This window comes from Botryllus schlosseri, chromosome 8 (genome assembly GCF_051294905.1).
Source record: "Botryllus schlosseri isolate E-star chromosome 8, Bs_hap1, whole genome shotgun sequence".
Lineage (NCBI taxonomy): Eukaryota > Metazoa > Chordata > Ascidiacea > Stolidobranchia > Styelidae > Botryllus > Botryllus schlosseri.
This window is the reverse complement of record NC_137243.1, coordinates 20,353,409-20,365,716: the sequence shown is the minus strand read 5'-3', so window position 1 is coordinate 20,365,716 and position 12,308 is coordinate 20,353,409. Positions and strand designations below refer to the sequence as shown.

The window sequence follows — 12,308 nt, the reverse complement described above, 5'->3', positions numbered from 1 at the left end:
CCTGATAGTGGTGAGTATAGGTCATTGCCGACAATGTGATGTAAATGTATATCATGCTTAAAAATACGGCATGGTAATAGTGACTTATTCTAAAATCTAGATTTATATATAATACAGTACAACAGTATTCGGGGAACTCGAGTCGACTTTTTCACAGGACTTGGCTTGACAGGAGTCACTTTATAAAAATGATTTGACTTGGCTCGTCGTTTAAGAAATGTTGATTGAGCCGTGACTCAAAGCGAATTTTCGAGTCAATTTCAAGCCATCAAGCAATCGGTGCAGTTTAGGGTATAAACTACGTTCGTTCAATTATACTAAATAAGAAGTAGAAGTATGACCATGGTAGGGTTACCAGATTTTGGAAATCTGAAAATAGGATACTTTTTCAAAATTTTCAGACTTACAATACCGGAGAAAAATCCGATAAAATTGATAAATTTACTCCAAGTTCGTAGTTGGTTGACTAAAAAAAGGGTCGACTTTCCGGCTCAACTCCCGAAAGACCCGGTTGAGAGTTACTTGAGCGCTGATTATATCTCAGTCGGGGCCTACGATACTTACGGCCTAATATCGCACATTACACTTGCAGGATATAAGAGGCCGACACTCCCAAACAGACATCACGATTGACTCAGCAAATGTTTTTACTTTGCTTGTCGACAATACAGATGCCTCCCTTCTTCAAGCAAAATGCACTCATTTCAATCGGCGAGATCTAGCTTGACGGCTGCATCTGGATAAATGCTGCTGTATTGACCGTCTTATACTTATAGTACAAGGTAGGCTACTGTTACTGTGAAGTTGCGATTGCGCTATTCACATTTTGAGGCAAGGTTTTCGAGCTAGTCGCTAAGTTACAATTATTATTAAATGATGTCACGATCAGCTAGTACCGTAGTAACAACTCTGTACGATTGCAGTGAAGATATGTTAAGGAACCGTTCTGACCATCCGGTAGCATCAAAGTATGGTAATTAGGTAGTTGGAAACAATACTTCATATTGCAGTATTAAACACACTAATAGGCTATCGACAAGAATTCATAGTGGTATTTCATGCGGCATTTATGACAGAGAATGTTGACATACTGTATGTATGCTTGACGATTCAGGCTTGGCTTAATGTATAATTGAACGATAATGGTCAACAAATGTTGTGCTTATGGCTGTAAATCTGGATATTTAACTACTGAAAAAAAAAGTTTCGTCGTTTCACTTTCCATTCGACGATGCGGAGTTACAAAACAAATGGATATCTTTTGTGAGTAGGCGCGATTGGAAGCCAACTCTCAATTCTGTAATCTGTGAATTGCACTTTGAATCAAAGTACATCAACAACTCTAGCTTGGACGAAAAACCAGTCCCTACCATTCGATCCAGGCAGGAGCTGCAACGGCGTTCACTCATCCCGAATGTGACTCCATGCAGAAAGCCACCAAAGAAAAGGATATTTCAGAAAGATGAGTAGAAACCTTTTCAAATGGCTGATAGAAGATACAGCTTATCAGATTTGACGGGCACAATTTACTGGAAGAACTTCAAAATCAAATATATTACAAGATTGATGGCCAATGGCCATTCTCATATTCCATATTCATCTGAAATGATTCGTTTTGCTCTATTACTTCGGTGCACAAGCTTATACCAGAAGCTTTCCATTTCCCTCAATGTCTACCTTGAGTCGGTACAGCAAAGGAAGTGGAATTTTGAAAGAAAAGGGCGAGATCTCCACTGATATAATGTTGATGGTGGATGAGATGTACTTACAGAAAGGTGTTCAATATCATGCTGGTAAATATTATGGAGCAGATGAAAGCGGTAACTTGTATAAAGGTATCGTTGTAATGATGATCAATGGCCTGTGAAAATCAACATCAACCGTAGTGAAGGCACTGCCAGAGACCGAAATTACAGGAACTTGGTTAGCAGAGGAATTGGTGGATTGTATTGCTACTCTCAATTGCCATGGATTTGCTGTTCGAGGACTAGTGTCGGATAATCATCCTTCCAATGTAAAAGCATTTGAATTAATGAGAAAAAAATACCCTGAAAATGATGAGTTCTCTTTTCATCATCCATCCTGCGCCAAGAAAACGTATCTATTTTTCGATACTGTACATCTTGTAAAAACATACGAAACAATTTACTCCGAGCCAAGAAATTTGTTTTTCCTCCATTCTCATTCACCATTGATTCTTTAGGTATATCATCGCCTGCTGGATTCGTTGCATGCATCTTCACAAAATCAGGGAATGTGATGATAAGCTGGATTCGAATTTGCGTAAAGCGCCAAAATTGACATTTGCCTCATTGCATCCAAGCAATAACAAACCGAATGTTAACTTAGCTTTTGCTCCATTCCATGAGTCAACTATTGCAGCTTGCAAAAGTTACCTGCCTCACAGGGAAGATATGGCTTCATTTTTGAGTCTTATTAATGCTTGGTGGACAATCGTCAATTGCTGTCAGAGATTTTCAGCAAACCCCTTGGCCAAAGCAGTGGTCAGTTCTATCAGTTCTATCTCCTGACAGCGAGGAGGTGTCGTATGTTGTGGCTGGGTACATTGGTAAGAAGGTCCTCGAAAAATTGTTTTGTCAAATATGTCATGAGTCGTTTTTTGATGCGTCCTGTGGCGCAAGTTCACGTTATTTCGACTTCCTCGATCGCGGGGGACTGCTTGCTCCCTCAGAACCACTCGCCAAGTTTGTTGCATCAAGTTTTTCAATCCTAGATGGTTCTATGATAAAATCATCTGTTCTCACCCCCAAGTCGCAGTGAGAGAAGCTGGTCAATATGTTTTGCATCGTTTTGGGGGACCTCAAGTTTTGCATGTTGTGATCATCGAGATCGAGCTTTAAAATTGGCGAGCAAAATCATTGTTAACATATATTATAATAACAAGCAGAAGCTGGTAAATGCCTCTGCGAGAAAAGATGCTGTGAAGGACTTGAAAAAACGGCAGTTGAGCAAGACGTAGTTTGCTTACTGCAGTAATTCATTTCATTTGCAGAACTTCTATGGCTAAGCTTCACGTACGTTTTTAGAGTAGTTCCAAATGAATGAATTTCATTTTCACGTGCTTGAATTCGTTTTACCACGCTGTAAAATACTTTTACATGCCCAAGTTGGGGATTCTCGTTACATTGTCTTTATGTGTGTTGGTGGATAAATACATTGCGACACTGTCACTTGGCTCTTAATTGGGTTGTTTCATCTGAAAGTACTAATTTTGCCTGTTATAAGACTTTATTAGACGTGAATGGCTAGGCGTCTGGTATCGAGAAGTGAGATCGCAAGCAATTATTGAGTCAGTTGTGATGTCTGTTTTGTAAGCGTCGGCCTCTTATATCCTGCAACTGTAATGTGCGATATTAGGCCGTATATATCGTAGGCCCCGTCTCAGTCCAATTTTCACGCACAAAAATCAATTTCAAACAAGGCCCTCGTTTAAAACGTGATGTTTATTGTTTTGTTTTCACCCATGACGCTACGGGTATTCAATTGTAACGTCACAGTGTAATGGCATTGACAAGTGCAAATGTAGGGTAAATATGGCTCCTTCGACGAAAAGGGCTTCCGACCACTGTCATAAACAGCCCGGTCCGCGGTCATCATCATTAGAACACCCATTCCGTACCAATGATTAGGGCTGGGCACAATGATTCGAGTACTCGAATCTGAATCGAGTTTAAATTTTAATGATTCGAGTCGAGTAGTAAAATACGATTTTTTTGAGTGCTGAAATTAGACGCCCACGCAACTGAAAGTTATTTTACTAACGAGAATTACAGTTTTGATACTATTTACCACCGAGGAAGCCTTGAAACCTTGATTGGCCGTGTCGAAGCATACGAGACATAGTACAAAGCTACGAATGCGACTGGAAATAACACATTTCCGAGGTCTTGCTCATCCCACAACATTGTCAACAAGTGCAATGAAATCGGTATGGTCGAAAAATACCAGTAGTATCTTTAAGTATCTTTAATGCGACCGATAACAGTCGTGATGTTATTTGTGGTGACATAGTACATTCTGTTGTGACGTCATAATGAGTCATAGTCGAATACTCGACTCGACTCGAAGCATAATACGTGATTCAGAATCGAATCACTCAGGTACTCGATTTTGCCCAGCCCTACCAATGATCCATATCTACATGCTAAAACTCTTTAACCGACGACGATTTCGAGGGTTCCAACCACCCCACATCGTATGCGCCGACTATTTTGGGTGCAAATCTCATACTACATGGTTTTTCGGGCTCATTTACACGAATGGCACTATTAGACAACGTTATAAAAGTGCGAGAACGTTGATATCTGTTAAGATGACAGTCTAAGGTAGGGATGTCAAACCTACGGCTGGTCTCAAATTTTTGTACGGCTGGCTAGTCATTTTCACTCCAAGTAGTATTTTGAACCTTCGCCTAATTAGAATGCACCAGTCAGCTTTTAGGGGCGCAGTAATAGTAGGCCTATAGCATGGGAGCTGTTTACTCTCTCCGTTTACCGTTCTTTATTACAGCAAAAGTCAATGTCGTTTGAATTTTCGTGGCTACATATATTTAAATCTCTTTACAGATTATAGTAAGCTTATTTAAATATGAATAAATTTCTCGTGCGAGCCGGAAAATCTGTCCAACAGTTGGTTCAGAGTCAACAAGCCGTCAGATGTTTCAGCTCGTCGAATGATAAACTTTTAATCGACGTCGATTCCAAAACTGGAATATGCAAAATGAAACTGAACAACCCACCAGTCAATATTCTCGACAAGGACATGTTGCATGCGACAGTAAAGGCGATAAAAGAGGCCGAGTCGTCGAAAGATGTCCGTGGAGTCATCATATCATCAAATTTTGACGGAAAGGTTTTCTGCGCTGGACTCAACATAATGGATTTCTACCAACAATCCCGTGAGCACGTGATCGATTATTGGACCAGCGTACAAGAATGGTATCTGACCTGGTATGGATGTAGCATACCTACCGTGGCGGTGATTAACGGTCATTCACCAGCAGCTGGATGTGTATTGTCACTGATGTGTGATTATCGGCTAATGCAGTCGGACGGTAACAAGATGATTGGATTAAACGAAACTCGGTTGGGCATTGTGGCACCGTTTTATATCGTCGAAATCATGCGATCTACAATAAACCATCGAGCAGCCGAGCTCCATTTGGTCCAAGGTTCAATGCTCAGTGTCGCCGATGCTTTGAAACTAGGTTTGGTTGATGATATCGATACTGCAGACAATCTGATGGCTAAAGCTGAGAAACAATTGGCTTCCTTCATGTCCATACCCCCGAAAGCCTATCACTTGACCAAATTACGCCTGCGACACGAAATTATGGACAAGCTCAAAGCGGTAAGGTTGAATGATGCTAAAGAGTTTGCTGATCTTGTTGCTCAACCGAGCGTACAAGAAGACCTTGGCATGGCCGTAGCTGCCATGAAGTCAAGGAAGAAGTAACTATGTTTTCATATGCTACAGAAGAAAAAGTTTACCGTTAAGGGTAATTATGAGTAGGGCTGGGCACAATGATTCGAGTACTCGAACCTGAATCGAGCATTAATTTTAATGATTCGAGTCAAGTAGTAAAATAGGATTTTTGCGAGTACTGAAAGTTAATTTACTAACGAGAATTCTAGTTTTGATACTATTTTCCGGTGAGGAAGTCTTGAAACCTTGATTGGACGTGTCGCGGCATACGAGACAAAGTGCATAGCTACAAACGTTACTGGAAAGAACACATTCTCGAAGTCATGATCATTCCACAACATTGTCAAGAAGTGCAATGAAATCGGTTATGGTCGAAAAATTACCGAAGTATCTCTAATGTGACGGATAACAGGCATGATGTTCTTTGTGGTGGCATAAAAGGTACATATTTGAACTTTAACATAGTAAATTCTGTTGTGACGTCATAAAGAGCGATACTCGACTCGACTCGAAGCGTAAAACTTGATTCAGAATCGAATCACTCAGGTACTCGATTTTGCCCAGCCCTAATTATGAGTTGATGATGAAGCTCTGGGCCCTGCAGTTTACCAATTTGAATCCTGTTAGCCCGTCATTGTTATATCATCAAACGATATATGTGATTTGTTGTGCCAAAAATATATAGTCATTATTACGCGGTTGAATTATGATCGATGAATAGTTAGCAGTGACAGACTCGTATTGGTCAATTTATTTCAATTGCACACGCGTTGCCTTCGTCTGAGGGAGGGCATACTCCAATCATCCTCCACATGGATAATAAATAGAGATGGGCCTTTGGAACTGCGCTGCTAGCCAATTATACCTACAATACATAACTCCACAATTTTTGAAAATTGCATTTCGGTATTCATCAGCCCAGTGCCGTTTCGCAGCTCTTAAAGTGTAACGGTGTTAACTTACTTACACGAACACCGTTACAAAAACAGTGATTCTTAAATTGTGAGCTGCCACAGATTATCAGATGTGCGGTGAATCTTTTTAGAACTTTTGAAAATAATTTCATAAATATTAGAAATGAATGTCATACTCATAAGCAGCTTGTAAGCGCAGTAACTTTTAAAGCAACTTTACTTCTGTAGTGAGTATGGCGCGAGCATTTTATAATTTTTCTAGTGTGCCACAAGATGGCAACCACTCCTTAGATAGACCATTCCTAATACATTCATATTAGGGATGTATGAACGGTTGAAAGACTGAAAGGTTCAGGTTCGTGTGAACGCGAGCCTGAACATGATGACGTCATGTGACGTCACATTGCTAATTCTAACCCTACACTACATCCAGTGAATTGATATATTAATGTACCCGATACCTTGCGACGACTCGGGCCACATAATGCCTCAATGCGAAGTACATAATGACTTTTAACAGTCGCCAAATGTATCAACTGGGGCAATCAAATGATATAATTATAGCATTATCAGCGAGCTTCTAGCTGTAAGACTGACTACTTAGACCAGGCCTGGGCAAAGTGCGGCCCCCCGCGGAGCTATTCTGTGCGGCCCGCGAAACGTTGCTTGATATTCAAAATATAAAATCTACTTTTTAATATTACTGCGTGGTCTAAAACCATAGGATGTATAAACTGACCGCGACTGACAGTATACTATCAAGCCTGTTCATTAACATGCCGCGATTACGCCGCCTATACGTACCTCACATGCGTAATCCAGATTCAAAATAAAGTCAATGTCGCAAATTATGCCGTTACAACTAAATTTACAAGAAGTCACCAAACCATCTTTGTTGCCATTGTCACATTACGTATTTCATGGTATGTGTTTCATATTGTTACGTGATGCGTTTCCAAATCCCGCATTCGTAAAAGAAGTCAATCAGTGACCGTGATTTCTATGAGTCATCATCACCCATAAAGGATGTCAAAAAAGCCGAAAGTAGAAATTCAAAGAAGGTTCGGAGGAATAGATATTTGTTTACTGGAGTCAGTGGTAAACCCGTCTTCTTAGTAGTTAGTGCTGAGCAGGTTGCTATGTTTAAGGAGTATACTTTAAGTCGGTTCTATGATAAAAACACGGAGACATACACTCGGTCAAGGGACGGTGAATTTCGGAAGAACTGCAAGCTTGGCTCAACAGCAAGGCCATTTCGCCAAGCTGCACACTGCTCGGAAGCCAGCGATCAAGACCATAAGCTTTATAGTATCCCCGGGACCGTAACTGCCGCACCCCAAATTTCCCAATTGGGGGAGGGGGGCGAGCTCGAAGGGGACCCAAAATTATATCGTCAATGATAATGAATTATAGAGTATTTTTTGGAAATTTATACAACTTCTTTCAAATTTTTCACGCGCTGCTCGCGATTTAGAGATCAATGGTTTATAGAATTGGGCATTTCGGCGTCAGTAATTACCGTGCCACGACGCACCAAGACATATCTAGTCCAGGCCCACACGGGACTCCGACTAGACACTGCAATTGCAACTGCTGATCACATTAACAAAGGGAAGGGAAAAAAATCGACAGTGAGAAAACCTATGGACCAAAAACCACTGCCCTTATGTTGACCGAAAACCAAGATGCCCAATTATCCAATGTTCATAGGCAATATTTGGCAGTGAAGAAATACCAATTCGGAATCGAGTGCGTCTATTAATTTAGTACGCTTTGACGATTTCAATATTTTTGTCACGTAGCAGACGGGAAGTCACGAAATAACAACAGCCAACGAAGTAATTATACGAACGGACCCTCCCGAATATTTCTAAGACAACACCTCACTCAGCTCTAGCGGTAAAACTGAGTAGGTGGGCTGAGAGAGATAAAAAAAAATATAGCAAAATATATGCAATTATCAATATTATTGACTGATTGAATCATGAATCATGAAAAAATTCCGCGCTTTGCGCGATCAGGGCATACAACGTTACCAATTAGGGTATACAAAAATCTCGCTCGGAAGTAGTGGTAAAAACGTCCTTACCGATAGAAGTCTGGTTTGAGGTACCATGCATCCTCAAGACCAACGTTTTTCGGGCTGTTTCGGCCATACTAAATACATTTTAATGTATTGATGGAAAAACGCGGATAGCGGTTTAAAGAGAGTTCAAAAAGTATCATGCTCAATATTGTATCGAAATATGACGGCAAATAAATATTTTTTTGGTAATGAGCCGTCACTTTCTCATTCCCTAATATCAACACATCTAATGAGCAACATTTAGTGTAGTTCACTGCTTTCAATTTAGAAATAAAATCAGTACGCTGGAGAATACAGCTAAAATTTCTGACTCAGCCCGCCAACATATTTTCTGCTTTTCATTTGGCCCGCGGAGAAAAATAATTGTCCACCCCTGACTTAGACCTAGGTCTAGCGCCCCCTTCATATTTTAAGGTCGGCAGTAAAAACAAGATGTCGAAGTCTAGTCAGTCTTTTCGGCTTGGGACTTCACTATTGGAAATACCTTGAATCGCGCTTGCGGACCACTCGACTAATTAACGCTATAATAATTATATTCGCGACCACATCAAGGTTATTGTAACAACCAGCGGGTACGGGCTCATACCAGCTGGTTCGCGCCCAGTATACACATCCCGAATTCACCTCTGCGATTGACAATACGGGAACGTTATAATTATATTGGGTTTTGTTTTATTGCTTTCTGTGACTAGTAAATCAACTTGGATAGTGGTAGAGATCTTTGCTGACATTGAATTTAGTACTGCACCAAGTTATTAACTTTAACATGAATGTATTCCAAACAAAGCAGTCCATTTTATATAACGTTTATGTGAGGTTGCGGGTTGCGACACAAGGCAGTATCTTTCATTATGATTCCATGAAGAAATATTCTGTAGATTTAATTTTGTAGCTCTCAAATACAAGTATCTTTATTTAATCATCACTCTCAAAAGTGGTACAGGGTGCCTCTTTCTTCGATTTCGACATACCGTGTGCTGCAGGATAAAATACCTATAGCTCGAAATATTTTGTGTAAAATAACCCGAGCTAGCATGACGGATGACTGTTTAACAGAGAATTGGCGATCTAAAGGTACGCACAGTGAATTTTAATAAACCTCTGCATTCATGGTAACATGCTGCTGCAAACAATGACGGCGTATATTTCAGCGCAGCGCGACGAAAAATTTCGAGTTTTGACTGATTTTGTCGAATGTTAATTTCAGGGCTTTGGAGCAGCCGTAAATTTAAACTGCTCCAGCTCCGGCTCCGGAACTTTCTTCTATCATACATTAGCTCTGGCTCCAGCTCCGGAGCCACATTATTACCACTGCTCCGGCTCCAGCTCCGGCTCCGGCTCTGAAATTATCGAAGGGCCTGTTTATATCAGGGGTGGCCAACCTGCGGGCCAAATGTGGCCAGCGAGAGGGTTTGCGTAGCCCACGAGGTAATTTCCCATTATATTATCGTAAATGAATTGCTCAGATTGTGAACTTGCAATGCCAACCAAAAATTAAAAGTCTGGCTGCGACACTTGGGATGTTGATGACTAAAATATCAGTTCCGACGCATTCGAATCAGATCCACGGTCCAGTCACATTTTCAGTAAAACGTCGTGCATTACAATAAACTAAAATAGCAGTGAAATTTTTTCTTCACGCTTTGCGTGTTTAAATGTCACACGATTTCTTGCTTGGTAGCCTACCCTCGACTGAAAATGAAAAAAACGCCTAATTTACCCGATTGAGTCTAACTGTACTCGCAATTACGGGAGAAAGTCTTTTCGCATTTGCGCTAGCATAAAGATCGTCGATGGTGAAATGTAGGCACAAAATGATTGTCGCATATTATAGGAGACCTTCGATATTGATGTGGACAGACGCCGAATAGTCGTGTCCTTGCAGACTGAGCCTAGCGGGCGGTATGCAGTAGACCCGTAATATACTCAAGTAATAATATTATTGACCTAGTTTATTTATAAACTTTGAAAATTTTACCCGCTTGGCGCGGCTAGTGTACCGCGCACTCGTTCATCGATTACCAGTGAACCCGTCCCTAGGTGAACCCGTCCCGTGAACCCGTCCCTAGGTGAACCCGTCCCTAGGTGAACCCGTCCCTCGGTGAACCCGTCCCTCGATGAACTCGGCATCTCCGGCAACCCTAATATCCCCCTCCTCCAACCCTAATATCCTACCCCCGGCAACCCTAATATATTATCAATTTCATGTGCCCCTTCAGCCGAAGGTTGGCCATTCCTGGTCTATATAGATTACTAATATACCCATAGGTTAGTTATCTATAGTCATCTAGAGTCTGTCAGCCGTCAGTAGCATCCGATATAGCAACGAAGACATAGGTGCCGCCGTGCCGGCGTGTGACGTCATAAGGAATACTTGTCAATTGTCGATAACAACATAGTTGCAGCACTTTACTCTATGCCATTGCTGTGCACAGCATTAAAATTCAGGCCCGCTGTTAATAATGATAAATCAGCAGATGTGGTTGTTGAATATATAATAGCATCTTATAAAATACGTCGGAGCCGGAGCTACTCCTCAAATAACGGGCTCCAGCTCCGGCTCCGGCTCCGGCTGAATTTTATGTAGAGCTCCGGCTCCGGCTCCAGCTCCGGTGAAAATGCACGGCTCCGGGGCTCCGGCTCCGGGCTCCGGCTCCGGCTTCAAAGCCCTGGTTAATTTGCAATCAGAACGCAGGGATATATAAAACTGTTGTTCTACTGTATAATCATATGCCCTTACTGCACCCCCTACTGCGACGCCAATTTTCTACAGCGCCCCCATACCGCTCCACTGAGCACAGCGCCCCCAAAATCGCCCCTGAGCGTTTCCGCCCCTTCAAAATTCAAATCGCTCCTTGGGGGCGCTGGCGACGAGGTTAAGAAACACTGACAGTAGTTCTTGAATTTTTTTCTCCAGCGCCCTTTTTCAAAAACTGCCTGGGTCTGGCTCCCCCCTCTTTTAAGGACTGTAGTAAAAAACAATGGGTAAGTGGTCGAAGTCCGGTTTCGGGTTGGAACTTCACTATTAGACCACTCGATTAATTAACGGTACAATTGTAGGCTATGTGATATTTTCGGGATCAAATCCGGATTGTTAAACCAACCCTCGGGTATGGCCTACGGGCCCAGAGCATTTGGTTCGAGATCGATATACACATCCCGAAATCTCCTCTGCGATTGTTAATACGGGGAAGTTAATTGTATTGGACTTTGTTTTATTACTTTGAGTGACTACTAAATCAACTGAGAATGTGGTAGAGATTTGTTCACATTAAATTTAGTACTGCACCAAGCTCTTAACTTTAACATGAATGGGGGTAACAACACTAAGCAGTATCATCCTTTATGATACGATGAAGAAATATTCTGACGATTTTATTTTGTAGCTCTCAAACACAAGTATATTTAGTTAATCTTTTGGGCCAAAAAGCTTCAAAACATCTAATATACAAAGGGCACCAGTCTTCAAAGTTGTACAGTACAGTGCCTTTTCGATTTCGACACGCAGTGCGCTGCAGGATACCATACCTAGTTCAAAAAATGTTGAGAAAAATAATCCGATTTATCAGTATCAGCATCAGTTTTTTAATATTTTCATCATTTCAAAACACCACAAAACTGCGGTACAACGGAAAGATAGGAAGGCGTCGAAACGACTTGGAGTAGCTAGCGTGACGTGAGTGTTTTAACTTGGAATTGCCAATCCAAAAGTACGCCAAATTCATTTTACATGAATTAAATAAACCAATGCATTTATGGAAAAATCGTCGGTGGATATTTCGCGACGAGTGCAACGAAAAACATTGAGGTTGGACAGATTTTGTCGAATGTTAGTTTGCAAAGAGAACTCAGGGATATATAGA

At 41.3% G+C, this 12,308-nt stretch overlaps 1 protein-coding gene across 1 annotated transcript; it reads left to right on the top strand.

Moving 5' to 3' along the window:
• Positions 1 to 4,301: 4,301 nt before the first annotated feature.
• LOC145444929 (enoyl-CoA delta isomerase 1, mitochondrial-like) lies at positions 4,302 to 6,139 on the top strand. Its single transcript, XM_080322990.1, has one exon. The coding sequence runs from the start codon at positions 4,609 to 4,611 to the stop codon at positions 5,473 to 5,475; it is 867 nt and encodes a 288-aa protein (XP_080179116.1). The 5' UTR covers positions 4,302 to 4,608; the 3' UTR covers positions 5,476 to 6,139.
• The last annotated feature ends 6,169 nt before the right edge of the window (positions 6,140 to 12,308 follow it).

Coding starts and splice junctions, on each gene's coding strand:
- LOC145444929 (XM_080322990.1), top strand. CDS start 4,609: ATGAATAAATTTCTCGTGCGAGCCGGAAAATCTGTCCAACAGTTGGTT.